Source organism: Babylonia areolata, chromosome 20, assembly GCF_041734735.1.
Source record: "Babylonia areolata isolate BAREFJ2019XMU chromosome 20, ASM4173473v1, whole genome shotgun sequence".
Taxonomy (NCBI): Eukaryota; Metazoa; Mollusca; class Gastropoda; order Neogastropoda; family Buccinidae; genus Babylonia; species Babylonia areolata.
In genome coordinates, this window is record NC_134895.1 from 28,408,185 (window position 1) to 28,425,178 (window position 16,994).

At 38.6% G+C, this 16,994-nt stretch overlaps 1 protein-coding gene across 7 annotated transcripts in view; it reads left to right on the forward strand.

Moving 5' to 3' along the window:
• The window catches only part of LOC143295370 (coiled-coil and C2 domain-containing protein 1-like), a 286,204-nt gene extending 279,316 nt beyond the window's left edge, over positions 1 to 6,888 (forward strand). For all 7 annotated transcript variants that reach the window (XM_076607032.1, XM_076607028.1, XM_076607031.1 and 4 more), the window contains one exon: positions 1,158 to 6,888. In XM_076607032.1, the coding sequence (XP_076463147.1) occupies positions 1,158 to 1,190 (33 nt within the window). In that variant the 3' untranslated portion in view covers positions 1,191 to 6,888. The remainder of the gene's footprint in view (positions 1 to 1,157) is intronic.
• Positions 6,889 to 16,994: the final 10,106 nt, after the last annotated feature.

Sequence of the window (16,994 nt, forward strand, 5' to 3'; positions counted from 1 at the left end):
GATTCAGTAACTGAGTCATACAGATAAAGCCAAACTGGTAATCAGATAATAAGTCGTTATCAATCAAATGATTATTCAAAGTGTCACATATGAAACTTTCAAAAATTTTACAAACATCCAATGTCAAACTTACAGTTTTATAGTTTCCAGGGTCTTGTTTGTTACCTTTCTTGAATATTGGTTTTACTTCTGATACTTACCTAAGTCCCATAATGTCAACAAATGTCACAAGTTACAACACTAACACCATGAGGACAAACTAACTATACAACTTCCCCCTCACCTGTCACCTGGAATCAGGCACACCACTGGCCCAGGAGAAATACACAGAACACAGACCCAACTGAGGGCGTAGGGGGTCACAAGAATTGAACCCCACAACTCCTGTTGAGAGGGAACCCAACAGCTTGCTTGCTGGGTCGGCAACCCATCTCCAACCAATGCTCAGCTCCAAAAGCAAAGCAAAACCCTTCCTTCCAAACGATGTTACTTCTGAACTCATCTCAAGAGTTTGGAACAAGAAGGAATAAGACATGCCAGACACACATCACAAGAATTTCACATACATCAGTTTGGCATTGAACTGAGCACACCAAAAATCTTTGGAGTAAAAGGGGGGAGAGAGATGGAGAAAGGGAGAGGGGAAAGGGAGAGGAACAAACGAACACGCGCACAAATGAAAACCATGAGCCGTGACACTGCCCTTCAGGAACAATGAAATTAGTCGCCAGAAATAAGGCAGCGTTTTGAAGCTGATGTTCCAGCGTCCTATTCTGAGACAAATTTGGAATGACTGTTACTGTTATGTTCAAAAGTTTATAATTTTTGTATTTTTTTGGTCAAAACAGCAGAGGCCAAAATCAAACAGTCATCTTGGAGCAAACTTAAGTTGTACTTATTGATTTTGTCTTTTTGACTTAAGTCTCTGCTGTGTTTGGTTTCTTTTTTACTTTTTGACTGAAGTCTGTGCTGTGTTTGGTTTCTTCTTGACTTGTTGACTGAAGTCTCTGCTCTGTTCTTCTTGACTTTTTGGTTCTTGATGTTTTTATACTGGATGTGGCCCTTTCTGGTTGGTTTGCATATTTTGATTTAATTTGATTGGACAGTTTTTAAAAATAAACGCTTTTGTAATATTTTTGATCTGTTGTTTGTTTCAGTTAACGGCGATCAAGGCTAAAATCCTGGGATGATCAAATGACCGCCATGCAAGCATTTGTATAGTGGTGGTTTCATGTGAAAATAATTATGTATTGCATTTACTGTGCTTGTGTGTAAACTGAGGTAATGGGGGTTGTGCTAAATACAGGTAATAAGTGAAGCTGATGTGGACGAGGGAGAGAGTTGTTTCTGAACATTTTTGTGAGAAAAATTCTCTTTGTCTCTCACTCTGTTTCTCCCTTTGTCTCTCTTTGTTCTTATTCTCTTGGCATTTCTGCCTGATATTTCCATAGCCTTGTAGTAACTGTATTTGTCAGACATCATTTATGTCAACCACTTAATGCACACCACAACAAGCTTTACCACACCCAGCTTTGTTGTGTGGTTGTCCTGTTCCAGCAGTATGTAGTGAGCCATCAGTGGTAGTTAATTCATGCTTACATTTTCCACATTCTGGCACACAGTGCAGACAAGTAAGAGAAGAAAATGGTATTTTTAGATAACAGTATGTTTTTCCAAGCACTCGCACAATTGCACTATGTTTACATCCTCCCTTATCCCTGAAAGGTCATAGAACTGAGCACACTGCTCAGTGAACTTTAGGTATTGCCCACATGGTTGACCTCCATGGTGCTGCCTGGGGCCAGACTGGTTACACATCCACTTTTGTTTGATTCTTGTCAAGTGGCACAAAGACAGCACAGTCAAGCTTGGTAGAGGCATTTATTGCAGATCATGGGTGATTTCTTGGGGGGGAAAATGTTTGCTAAAAATACATCTCTCTCTTTATCTTTTTCTAGGCTAAAAGACTCCCACCCTCAGTGCCCTCACTCTATTTTATAAATACACTGTATTAGAGATACAGTTTAGTTAACAGTAGTCAGTAAGACGATGATCTGGTTCACACAAGTAATTTTCAGATTCCCAGCTGACTCTCTTGTCTTTCTTTGCTAAATTTTGTGGTGAATACAAACTTGATGAAAATGAGTAAATTTTCTAGTTCCTATGACAGCCTTGAAATGACCCTTTTGCAGTTGCAGTCAGCAGTCCATTTGTTTTGCATTTTTCATAAACCACAGCAGGTTTAAATCACCATGATGGCAGACTTTTTGACTCCAGTTGTGTAGAAGTTAGTGTTGGTGATCAGTTTTGCTTTACTATGAATGAAAGAAGTTTAAATTTCATCTTCACTTGGACATGACTGTATCATTGTCAATGTAGCATTTGGTCAGTGCACACTTGTGGTTGTCATTCTTGTCATCATTCTTGCATTCATTCATCAAGGAAGTTGGCAGAATGGTTAAGACGCTCATCTGCCAATACAGAGAGTCTGTGAGGGTTTGGGTTTGAATCCCACTCTCGCCCTTTCTCCCAAGTTTGACTGGAAAATCAAACTGAGTGTCTCGTCATTTGGATGAGACAATAAACCAAGGTCCTGTGTGCAGCACGCACTAGGTGCACTGAAAAAGAACCCATGGCATTGAGAGTGTTGTCCTCTGGCAAAATCATGTAGCAGAAATCCACTCTGATAGGTACACAAAGATACATGTGCATGCACTCAAGGCCTGACTAAGCACGTTAGGTTATGCTGCTGGTCAGGCATCTGCCTAGCAGATGTGGTGTAGCTTATATGGATTTGTCTGAACGCAGTGACACCTCCTTGTGAAATTGAAACTGAAACTCCTCGCTTGTACCAATTTTGACACTCTTTTGAGACTTAATTTCCTTGAAATGAATAGTTATCACAAGCATGTTTTTTTTGTCACCTGAAATATGATTAAGTGGACTGCAGTAGTCCAGTTTCTGTAAATCTGCTGTAGAATTTCCTAGTTACATTTCCTTTTTTCCCCCTTTATTTCTGTTGTTTCCTTGTGTCTTCTCAGTCACTTCACTGGTATCTCTTCAAGAACATCATTTGCCATTTTTCTACGCAACTGCAATTAGTGATATGCTTGCTAGGTTGTGTACTTTGATAGGTAACATGATTGTAAAAATACCAGAATGGACACGCACATATGTGTGTGTTCATTTTATTGTATGTGTTTCTTTTTACGAAGCATTTTTAAAATCAAATTTAGAGATAGATTATGTGGAATTGCTAGTTTCTTCAGCTGTGCCTAATTTTAATTGTTTGTGAGTTTAACATTATATGTCAAAGGAACTTTCTTTGGTCTTTTGAGGATGTTTTCAGGCTTTATGCAACATTTGAAAAATGTATTTGAACAAGTTGTAGGATGATATTTCATTGGTTGACATAAACTTAATAGTTTGTGTTTGTGAATTTATTGAAAATTCTTGGGTGTTTTCCATATATACTGTGTTCATTTGGTTGTGTTTGTCTTTCTCTATTTTGGCTCATTCTGTGATTCGTTTAAATAGAGTCCATGTAATTTAATGTTACTTTGTCTGATATTTGTGCAAACTTATATATATATATATATATATATATATATATATATATATATATATATATACACACTTTTTTGACGCATGTAAATTGGCAGTTGTGTTTGATAAAATCCTATTTGAAATCTTAATATTAGTCTAATCTCCCATCCTCAATACAAATCATTTGAAGTATGATCAGAATGACTACTGTTAATTCATGTTGTTTTTATCATTGTCATTATTGCTCTTGAAAGTGCAGAAATTTGTTTCCAAAATTGCTATGATTTTTTTTTTTTTTACATGTTTTTGTTTTTTGCTGTCCCAACGTCTGCACCGTTTCAGTGGCATTACTCCCATGCTGCTCATTCAAAGTCCCCCCCCCCCCCCATACATGGCTACTCCCTGGTTCGTCTGTTCCAGTACCAGCGTTGGCAGTCCATAGGGAACCATTGATGTTAGGTCACCAGGAGGCCACACACCAGAGGAAACCCTGCATTGCTGCTGAGTCACTTTGGTGGTATTCAGTAGTGCCTGTTCTGATTCAAAGTACTTTGGACACCACTAAGCCCCATGCTGATGACAATAATGGCTTAGTCACGGAACCAGACTGAGTGAGCATCCCTCCCAGAGTGGAGACCGCCACCCATTCCCTCCGACAACAGCCCCCCATGAATCTGCTGACACTGAAGACATTGACAGAACTCACCCAAAGCATGGAAGTGGAGGGGTATCGAAACTGAGGTCACCATGACAGCAGGGCACGAAAGGCAACAGAATTTGGGACTTTTTTCTTTATATTGATGATGAAGAACTGAGGAAGAGGAGGAGGAGGATGATAGTGCTGCTATGGAAGTCCATTTTGGTTGGGGACTACATGACAAGGCTGTACTCTACGCTTCCTGTCATAGTGATATCCTGGTGTCAACCAGGCCTAAGAAATACAGACACTTGCAGTGCTGGTCAGAAAATTAGAGCAACACATCAAAAGACACATCTGTGAAGTGGATGATACTTGACTGTGTGGTCCCAGTCTCCCCATTTAAGCCCATATCACACACTCAGCTCTTGGTAAGAGCTGGCCACGGGCCAAAAAACCTGCCTCCACTGGTATTTGTCCCAGCAGTCAGGAATTGACACTAACCACTTTTCCACGGCGGCTTGTTTATATTTGTTTGTTTGGTTCTTTTTGGGTTTTTTTCTTTTTGACTCACTTGTGTAAACAAAGTGAGTCTATGTTATAATCTGGTGTTTAGTTGTCTGTCTGTCTGTCTGTATGTGTGTCTGTGGTAAACTTTAACATTGCCATTTTCTCTGGAAATGCTTTGTCTGCCAATACCAAATTTGGCTTAAATATAGTATGGAAAAAATCTTAACAACCATACCAATAATAGATTGTAAGTCTCCCACATTAAGCTGTATTACTGGATTATTAATGGTTTATTTCTTTGAGGCTTGTTCCGGAGTCTGAAAATGCCATTATCACTTCCCAGTTGTCAGGATGTAGGCTACACTTGGTAAGAAGACAACATGACATCGTTTTACTTGTTTGCAATTACATACAAGAAAAGAAATACAAATTTTGGAGAGAACACATACAGTGACACTAACTACACCATTGACATGTTTACTGCAGATGAATATTCAGTAAAATTCCAAGTGGATACTGAATTAACTGGAATGAACATCAAAGAAAGATTGAATTGAATGTTTCTTTCAGTTTAGGTCAGCCTGTTGTCGGATTGGTTTGTGCAGATCTATATGTGTTGCAGTGTGCCTTTGGCGATGTCAGCATCTCCTTTACAGTGGAATTAAAAGAATTTCTTAAACAGTCGAGATATGTCGAGAAAACATGATTTAAATTGTGTTATTACCTCAAATACAATAACATTTTTATTGCACTGAAAAAGACCCATAGCTTTAAATATTGAATTTGGTTGAGTGACGTCAGATGCGGTGTAGCATTGGGGATGAGACTACTTGTTTCTGAACTGACAATCCTTGGCTCAGTCCCACTTTTTTTGGTGGGGGTGGGGTGGGGGGGTTGCTTTGTCTTGTTCTTCAAAGTTTATTCATATTAAATGCAGACCCATTTTAACAATTTTTTTAATCTTTTTTTTTCTCATGATTTCTTTACTGGATACAGCGCATGTCACAAGTGAATCTTGAAGGCCTTGCCTCTCTTGTTTAACTTGGAATTTCACTTTGAACATAAGAATTAAAAAAATTGTTTTCATAAAAAAAAACTTCCTTTTTTTCTTTTCTTTTTTTGAGCACACACAAAATTTCATTTTCTTATCAATCATTTGTAGAATCATTCAAAATACAAGAATATGAAAAACATATTAGCAAAATTCAAGAATAGTAAGGTGGTTTTTTGTGTGTTTTTGTTTTGTTTTGTTTTGTTGTTTGTTGTTTTTTTTTGTTGTTGTTTTTTGTTGTTGTTGTTGTTTTTTACACTATGTCTCTCATCCTCCTCTCCACTTACTTCTCATCTTTCACGCTGCCACCTCCATTCCTCCCTTGCACTCTCATCCAATAAACATTCTCCCACTATGGCAAATAGTTGGTTGTGTGCTCCTCGTGCTGCTGCACACACAAATAAATTGCCTTTAAAGTGTTTTTCTTCAATATATGGATAACATTTCTGTGAACTGTTCAATGATAGTTCACCTTAAATCAGAAAGTTTTTCGGCTCACATGTGTAAATAGAATATTCAAGTTTATGTAATTAACTAATCTGGTTGTTCATGTATGTGTGTGTCTCTGTGGTGAACTATATAAAACTAAATTAATTTTCTCTGGAAATACTTCATCAACATCAAACTTGGATTAAAAACAGAAAGAAAAAGTGTTTCCAAATATACAGGATGTGAGTCTTCTGGATATAATCATATTTCCAGATCGTTAACATTTTATTTTGTTATGCTTCCAGACCTGCAATATTTTCTTGGGTCATTCCCAGTTTGTTGCCAGATTAATGAAAATCACATTGAAGTTGCAGTTTTGAGACACATGAAAATTCTAAGAAATGAAATTCTGAATGGACCACTCAGCATGACTTTGCTTTTGGTGTCAGTCAATAACCGAAAGTGGTCATACATTTGTTGCACACTCCTCTCTTGTAAATTAAATATAAAGTATGCTTGGAGATTCCCAGTTTCCTCATCACTCTAAAGTATAATTAGCTGTAATGAATGTTCACATTTTGATTTGTTTTAAGTGATTTGTTGGAGGAAAGTTGTTTTTTTCTCTCCTTAGAATGTCTTCACAATGATTAAAGTCTGCAAAGCTTGTACCAAGCTCCCTCCCCCGCTCCCCTCCTCCCAACTTTAATTAACAGAATACATTAACTCATTCTGGACGAATAGTTCTCTCCCTTGCTTTTCCCTACAGATGACCCATTTGTTAGGGCTAGGGAAAAAAAAAATACAAGACATAAAGTAACTGAATGAAACTCACTGTACCTGACCCACTGACCCCCCTCGCCTGATGTCGTGTGAATGCCCACCCCCCTCCCTCTTCACTGCTCTCAGAAGCTGAGTCACTATCAGTACCTTCTTGTTGGTTGATTTCTTCACTGCAGATACCTTATTCAACGTCTTCATCATCCTCGTCGATGTCGAAACCTTCAGTTTGAAGCATTTCAATCACTTCAGCAGCAGTAAAAGCTGCTGTCATGATCTGGTTTGCTCAAAAAATTTCCACTTCAATTGCCTGCAGTGCCATTTTCGATACGAATGCAGATTAGCTTGTCGTGTGGGGTCTGTGGAGTGTGTTGTTACGAAATCTCATGAAGAAACTTTCCATTCGACCCTTGATGCGTACGCAATGGCCGATGTAGCTGCAATTGTTATGCTACCCCATGAAGAAAACGTGGAAAAATGTTTGTCGAAACCGCTGTAGCGTTCCGTCGTCCAGAACGCTACGTTACGTCAGGAATGCTATAGTGTTCCATCGTCCGGAGTGAATTAATACAACAGGGACATTATACATTAAATTACACATATATTACAGAACGTTAAGTGTACCAAACTTCTTGAACAACAGCAAAAAGTATTCCAGCAGTAGTGAAGAGTATAGAGTTATGTGGTTTGACAATTAGGACTGATAATGTTGTGTAAATAATGTTTGATGCTGCGTGCGTTTCGGGTCACTTTTCTGCATTCATGTGAAAACTGCTCAAGTAGCAGAATATCTTATATACCCAAATGACTATAAACTTGTGTGCATGATCTGTCTTCAGTTTTATTGTAAATAAACAAATGCTTGGTTTGTATACATTTGTGATTTGTTTGAATAATCATACTCAAAGTACTGGATTTAGATTTCTCTCAGATAAAATATTTTTCCTGCAAACCATTTTGAAGGCATCATTTTGATCATTATGCAAAGCAAATGATAAAATTAATACTATATGATGGCGAAATGCTGCGGTTGTGACTGAACAATGCCATATCATAGCGAATTACTGAAACTCTAAGAGAGTAATCCAGAACACAGCTGAGTTTGTTCATGTAGACAGGCATAATTGTGTGCTGTTGATAGGCAGGTTGCTGTTAAGCAAGCAGCAAGCGAGCAGATGAAGGGTTAACGAAGAGGACAAGATGAAAAAAATAATTATCGAAATAACATCTAAAAGATGAAAATGAATATTAAAAAAATGATTGTCAGCTTCTCTCTAGATCGAAACTGAGAAGGAAATTGAGAAAGAGTAATTCATTTGTTAAAACACATCTACTTTATGTTAAGAAATTTAATAGCTTTTCTTTCTTATAGTTTAACACGTTTTCACCTTTTTTTTCGTAGAGGTTTTGTCTACATGAAAATTTTTAGGCAGATTTCTTATGCTCACGAAGATGTTCCCCTGTTATTGCTGCAGTTTAATACAATATTGACAATATCTGCTTTGTGAAGGACTGAGTGAAAAGCTGAGCATTTTTAGAATATTTTTACTGGTTGTAATGAACTTGTTTTATTAATGTTTGCATACAACATCCAAATGAAGCCATTTTCTTTAAGTTTTATGATACCTTTCCATTTATTTGTTTGAGTTGGCTGAAGAGACATTGTATTTGAGTTATTTGCTGTAAACATTTGAGCTTACTCTATACAGCTCACACCTCCGTCACTGCCAGATAGTTTTCCAGTTAACTCATTTTTCGGCTGATCAGCGACAATTCAGTTTACTGGCGATAAATCAGCGGCTACTTTGTAAACGCCAAATTGTCACCATTTGTTTTGCAATGTTGAAGACGAAGGAATTCAAGAAATAATAAGAAAGAAATTAATGAAAAATCAGGAAATGAAAGAAAGAAAAAGCAATAAAATAAGAAATTAGGAAAGGAAGTGAGGAAAGAAAGAGAAAAGATGTCAAGGGAATTTAAACAAGGAAAGAAAAATGAATGCAGAAGAAGAGTTAACAATGAGATGATGGGAAAGAAGAAATGAAGGAATTAACAAAAGAAAGATAAAAATATATATATTTGAAAAAAAAGAAAGAAGAATGATAGATTAATCATGTTTGTGTACAAGAGCTTAGTGGGGTCAGCCCTATGTTCCCCTTGGTCTATGTTCCCCAAAATTTTCTTTCAGTCAGGTATATCTTCCCACAAGTTCTTTTTTCCCCTGGGTCTGTTTTGCCCTAGATCTATTTTTGTATTTGTATTTCTTTTTATCACAACAGATTTCTCTGTGTGAAATTCAGGCTGCTCTCCCCTGGGAGAGCGCGTCACTATGCTACAGCGCCACCCATTTTTTTTGTATTTTTTCCTGTGTGCAGTTTTATTTGTTTTTCCTATCGAAGTGGATTTTTCTACATAATTTTGCCAGGAACAACACTTTTTTTTGCCGTGGGTTCTTTTACGTATGCTAAGTGCATGCTGCACACGGGACCTCGGTTTATCGTCTCATCCGAATGACTAGCGTCCAGACCACCACTCCAGGTCTAGTGGAGGGGGAGAAAATATCGGCGGCTGAGCCGTGATTCGAACCAGCGTGCTCAGATTCTACTGACCACTTACCACCTCTGGCCAATACTGACTGCTGATCTCTGACCTGGGCTGACCACCGCTGACCATTGTGGTCTCTAACCACTGACCACGACTGATCACCAATAACCACTACAGACCTTTGACCACAGCTGACTGCTTCTGACTACTGCCAACATCTGACCTCTGACCACTACTTACCAGTGACCACTACTACCACTGACCATAACTGACCACTGGTCACTGCTTACTGCTACTGGCCACCTCTTACTACTGACCACCAATGACCACTACTAACCACAACAGATCACTGATGATCATTGACCACTACTGACCATTGCTGACCACTGACTACCACTGGCCACTACTGACTGGCAATGACCACTACTAACCACCACTAATCACTGCTGACCGCTGACCACTACTGCTGACCACTATTGAGCACTGATCACTACTGAACATTATAGCCATTGAACACTGCTGATCACCGCTGATTATTGCTGACCTAGGAGAATATATATATAAACCTTGATGAACATATACCTGGAGCAGTATACAGGCTGCCATTTTTGGACCATCCTTTTTTTTTGAGCAAGAGGGCCTGATGATTTAAAAAATCGTGATAAAAAAAGCACACTTTATACTACTTGGGGCTGCCATTTTCAATGAAAAATATATGCACCCATCTGACTGTTTACCTCTCACTTGAGATCCCATGGTGCCCTGAGGCCCCAAGTAATCCCAGAGGCGATTGTCTCTGGTTGATAACATATCAGTGGATTGGTGACGTTTCAGCAGTTACGTAGTAACCGCTGACTTGTCGTCATTATTTTCTTCACTGGCTGTTCATGACAGGCAGTTTGTTTTACTTTGGGGGAAGAGGGGAGGGGGGTATTCTGCACATTTGCATGCTAAACTCGAAATCATGTTTATGTTCCCCCAGGTCTGTATTCCCCCAGTAGTATACAGGCTGCTGTTTTTTGGACCATCCTGGGGTTTTTTTCAACGAGAGGGCCTGTTGATTACAAAATCATAATTAAAAAAAAAAAGCATTTATACAACATGTGGCTGCCATTTTCGATGAAAAACAAAAGCACCCATCTGACTGTTTACCTCTCACTTGAGACCCCATGCCGCCCACAACAAACATCTGCAGGCCACTTACTGAAGTTCAGGAGGCAACTTCTTTGTTGGCTTGCCATTCTTATAGTCTATGACAAGTTGAACACCTAAATATTTATGGCCATTGTTTGATGAGTGATCTTTAAGACCATTTTTTTAAAATCAAGACATCACCACAATGTGGCTTTGAAAGAGTACTTTTTTTGATAAAGGACAGTGGAGCCCAAGTTCTTAGCTCATAACCATTTTTAGGTTTTAAAGTAACAATAATATTCAGGCTGTACTTAACAAAGTCAAATACTTTATAAACACATTCTGGTACATCACGCCATTTAATTGTGACAGAAATCTGCTGAACTGCTGCATCAAAGTCTCAGTGCCTTCACAATCTTCTTTATGTTCGAGCAGCCCTCGCTCTGATGTAAAACCACTCAAACATTTATCACAAAATTGTGTTTCATGAGTGTGGCTGTGTGTGTTAAACAGTAGTCAAGTTAAGTTCTTTATCCGTGTATAATGTTGTCTTTCTGTTTCTTTATCTTTATGATCAACAGATGAATACACCTAATTTGTTTAGGTTGTTTATTGAGGTTGCATTGTTGAACTTTCCCTCCTAAGTAGTAGATGTTAATTGCAAGGTTCAACCTTTGTTTGTTCAACCTTTTTAACTTGATAGTATGGTGTTGGGAAGTCAATACCTGTAAAATTCAGCCCACGATCTGTTGGATAGCTTGAAAGACTGTCTTGGTGTGCTTTAGCTGGATGTAATGCTGTGTTCTAGCAGTGAAGCAGACATTATTCTTGATGTTTATAACAGCTTTTTTGTTGACTCACTTGTATAAACAAAGTGAGTCTATGTAATAACCCAGTGTTCGGTTGTTTTTTTCTCTCTCTCTGCATGTCTGTGTCCATGGTAAACATTGTCATTTTTTCTCTGGAAATACTTTGTCTATAGACACCAAATCTGGCATAAAAATAGGACAGATTAAGTTCTTTCCATACATTCTAATCATATTGACATTGCACTTCTGGGAAGGGCACAAAAAAACATTTAAATATTTTCACCAAAAACTTAGGGTTTTTTGTTTTGTTTTTTTATTCACAAAACTATAAGTTTTATGTGAAATACTGACATGCTGAAAAATAGCAGTAGCTTTGTGTACATGTGTGTGTGTGTGTGTGTGTTGAAATAGGATCTTCTTTTGCACAGTATGGGAGTTACATTGACACACACATTTCTCATATTCGCCTTCAAATGGGAGGTCAGTCTTATTAATAGTCTTCTGGGGAAATGATTCCCATAAAACAGATCTCACTCATCTAAAGCATTATACTTTAAAATATGATTATGGGCATGGAAAGGTTTTTCTGTTTTTGACTCAGTGTGAAGGTCTTAAATTATCTACATTCAAGCAGTCTTTTTTTGGAAAATACAATATATTGTATACAATTCGAGTGCTAGTGGCACGTGTGATTCTTCGTGGAACCTTGTTTTGGCTTGCTTCCAGATAAAAGAAGTAAAATGTAAATCATGGACAGAGCACACATAATGCTGCTAACTACACTATTGATGTTTACTGCATATCAGGAAAATCAGATTTAAGTGAAATCTATTTGCCAAGGTTTTTTCACAAAAAACGGGTATATATTTTCAAAAACTTTCGTGCTCTTTGTTATTGGAGAAAGACCCATACAAGTATATATATTTTCTGAAAGGTAAAGGAACAAAGAATACAAAACACAATGTCTTCCCATTTTCAGTGACATGCTGATGTTTTGAAATCAGTGTTTCATTTTTTGTCACATTTTCAACTTGTTCATTACAAACATTAGTCAGCTAATTTGCTCTAAAATATCGGGGTTTTTTTTAACAAATGGATAATACCTGCACACACAAATTGTACTAGAACAACCACAATTAATTTTTTTTTTTTTTTTTTTAAGAGAGAGATACACAATGTATTGTGACCTCTCCAAGTGATAATATGGATGTGGGGCCATGCCCCCTCCATCCCCCTCTTCACTTCTCTCACACACAGTCACTTATCCAGTTCTCATCAGATCGTGTTGGCTGAGTGCCAAGAAAATCGTTCACACTGTGTCCTGCTAAAAATTCGGTCACTTTCTGTCGTATGCTACAGCTGTAAAGTCGGCATCACTCACTGATAGACATATCTTGGCCAGTCTCTTCATTGCTCCTTTTATTTTCTATCAATTCGTCCTACAAAAGACTGTCTTCTTCGAATTTACGCTTCAATTCTTTCTCAACATTAGCTGAAGAAAGCAATCTTGGTTGATTTCGTGCAACCACGATCGCATGTTTGAGCATGGGGTCCGACATTTTGTTGAGCGAGCGAGGAGAGGAGCCAGGCAAACACTGCGGCAGTAATCCAACCAGAATGTTCAAATAAAGGACTGCCTCATGACGTAAATGGGGTTTCCAGCAATGAACAGAATCTAGAAAGATTCCCCAAGCTAAAGCTACCAGTATTTTTGTCAACGAACTCGATGCAAACCAGGGAAAAGTCAGAATATTTCGATGACGAGTTATCTCGTCATTGTGGCAGCGAAGCGCTCATGCTTGCGCTGACGAGTTATCTCGTCATATAAGCAGCTTAGGGGGTTTTTAGCAGCCATTTTGATTTCTTGATTGTTTCGATACTGCTCAGTTCACAAATTCGCGACATCATGCCAGTGACAGGAGGCGAAGAAGGCCGTTGAATTTTATTCAGAAAAAAATTTGTGCACATGCCTAAAAACTGCATAAATGTCCATGAACACACACACACACACACACACACACACACAAATAAACAATTCCGATTTCATTGTACTCAAAAGCAGCCTCCTAAAAATTAGAGTTCAAAACGAAGCTATGAGGCTGATCCTTGGAACAACAAAAGACAGCCTACAGAAACTGTGTGATACCTGCTTGACCTTCCTTCATGCAGACCAGAAACAAGTTAGAACAGGTTAAGATCTACTTCAGAGCATTAGAAAACCCTCAAAAGCCACTGCATTATGCAGTCAAGGAACCAAAAGGCAGCCGTCTAGGACGAGGAATATCATGGATGGGGCAAGCAGAAGACACAATCCAGCTAGTATGCCGACTACAAGACTTTAAAGAAACAAAAGAATGGGAGGAAAACCTCAATGAGCTATTCAACACAGCCATTTCACCCACTCTAGAAAGACATTGTCGGGAACTGATGGCCAGAGGGCAAAACTGATGCAGAAGCGAGGCAACTCATTGAAGAAAACAGTAAAGAAGAGGAATCATCAGATGGCTCCGTCACCAAAGACCAATCCGGTTGGGGATTCACTGTGAAACAAAATGGAAAAACAATCGGGGAAGAGAATGCTGCCTGCAAAGTCACAACCTCCAGCCTGACGATGGAAGTTGAAGCTGTGACATATGCTCTCCAGTGGCTATCATCTATCCATATTGCCTGGAAGTCAACATGCCATGATTCTAACGGACTCAATGAACCTCATACAAGAAATTGAAAGTGGAATGGGAAGCCCAGAATGGCATTTGGCAATGCGCAACTTTCAGATTCAAAAACTTACATGGTCATACTGCCGTGGGCATGCAGGTGTTGAGGGAAATGAACGAGCTGACAGACTTACTGGTGACGCAACAACGAGCGGCCTACACGAAGGAAAATCGGAAATCCTTATAAAAGTCAGAGAACACCAAAAAGAGCAGGTACAAGGCCATCGATCACGTCAAAGAAATAAAACTGAGGTAGAGAGAGGGAGCGGCCGTACGTCTAGCATAAAAGATAGAGCACGATCGATGCTTTGCAAATCAAACGAATTATTGGCATCATGTCCAAACCAACATTGCGCAAATTTCTTCAAAACGGAACAGAGTCTCTGTGGACTTTTCCAAATACAGCAGACTGAGCAACATGCTAGACGCCATGTTCCTGGCATCAGAGATCTTTTCCAACCCCTCTTTCGGCCAATCAGTGGCAGCCTCCGTGTGTGGATGTGTGTGTTTGTGTGCGTGCGCGAGTGTGTAAGTGTACACATGTATCAGGAGAGCTCTGTGCACGTGCGTGTATGTGTGTGTGTGTAGAGGATGAGGTATGCGTGTGTATGCATGTCCGTCTGAACTGTGGGAGCAACGAAATATTGGAACGTGCGGGTGTGCATATATATATATATATATATATATATGGAGGGAGGTACGGGGGTGGGGGGGGGGGGGCTATGGGTGATGAGCGAGTGATTATATAAGTAAGCGTGCGTACGTGTGTGTGTCTGTGAGTGCCGTAGAAGCTGCGAATGCCTTGGAATGAGTGTGTGGAGGGGGGGAGGGGTACAGGGTAATTAGTGTGTGTGTGTGTCGGGGCTCGTATACGTTTATGTGTGTTTGTGCTTTCATGTCTGTGAAACTGCATGTTTGTTGCATATCTGTTATGCATGTGTGTGTATGTATGTCTGAATGTTTTACATTTATTTGCCTATTTATCATGATTATTGTCTTTTTATTTTATTTTTATTTGTCATTATTATTATTATTATATTCTTTTTTTCTTCTTTTTCTTTTCTTTTCTTTTTTCTCAAGGCCTGACTAAGTGCGTTGGGTTACGCTGCTGGTCAGGCATCTGCTTGGCAGATGTAGTGTAGTGTATATGGATTTGTCCGAACGCAGTGACGCTTCCATGAGGAGCAACTGATACTGATCATCGTACTGTCAGTTGGCCTGACAGCGAAAAGAGAGATAACTCCGGCATCTGCGAACTTGTACCGAAACAAAAACAAAACAAAAAGCTCAAGGTGACAACAAGGCCTATTGGGAAAATGTACTGGATAATTAGTACTTTGGGTTGTTTTTGTTTTTTTGTTTTGTTTTGTTATTTGTTTGTTTTTTCATCCAGTTTTGAGTTTACATGCAGGGTGTGCTATGTATTGATTTCTTTTCGCCAGAGCATCAATGTTTTGTAAATATTTGTGTCAAAGGTGATGGTAACTGCAGAATGTGTCGGATGATCCAGCGTGCGCGCGCGCGCGCGCGCGCGTGTGTGTGTGTGTGAGTGAGGGGTTGTGCGCTTTTATGTGCAGTGCTGGGCCAGCGTACATTTTTTGTACTCTCATATGTGTCAAACTGTGTATCTGGTGTGTGTGTATCTGTGTGTTTATTTACATTTATTTGCCTCTCTCTCTCCCTCTTTAAAAAATGTTAATACATTTTATTCTATTTCCTTTCTTTATCTCATTGCTTATTTTCATTTCATTTTATTCATTCTATTTTATTTCATTTGAAATATTTCATTTGAAATCATATTTTGTTTATATCTTATTTCATTTTTCTTAATCAGTTTATTCATTAACTCAATGAGTTATCCATTTCTCTGTTTATGTATCTTATTTTACTTCAGTCATTTCCTTCCCTAAAGGCCTGACTAAGTGTGTTGGGTTACACTGCTTGTCAGGCATCTGCTTTCACCAAAATATTATCAGAGCTTGGCCTTAATGCCCGCAACTTGAATATTCACTTACAGAAAGAGGAGAGAGGGGGGAAAAAGACAGAAATACAGGTAGAAACTAACTTCATACCCATTTCTCTCTCTCTCTCGTCAAGTTCACCTGTGACATTTTTATTTTCATACTATTTTATATCTTGAATTGTGCTTCCTTTGGCAATGAGCATTCCCCCCCCCCCCTCCCCTGTTATTGCTACGTGTATTTTCATTAGACTTTCTGTTTCAATTATATTCACATTAGTATAATATTTGTTAACATACACAATGTATGTTTATATGTGTGTAAGTGTGCGCGCGCGCGCGCGTGTGTGTGTGTGTAAGAGAGGGAGTGCATGTGTGTGTATGTGTCTTCTTTATGTTTTTTCCTCTGTCGTTTATTAATACCATGCTTGTGCCTATGTGTGGGTGTGGGTGTGTGATTGTGTGTGTGTATCTTATTATTACCATGCTTATGCCTTTATGTTGCATTGTGTTCGTATGCTGTGACTTTAAGTAGCATTGTGTAGTGCATGCAATGACAGTATATAATGTAATATTGTATAGTGTACACCCTGTTTCAGGGCAGGGACTGGATGAAAAAAGCACGCCACTGCCGATGTCTATTATCCTCGAAAATGAAGAATCTCTCTCTCTCTCTCTCTATATATATATATATATATAATTATATATAATTATATATATATATATATAATTATATATATAATCTACTGGTATAAGTATCGGTATAATGTCTAGCTATTTGGAAGAAAAGAATGTTTTATTTTGTTTTATTAATTATTGTGTTGAATCATTTCACGTCAAGAATACGAACGGCAGTACACAGCAATCGGAAATTCTGTCAATA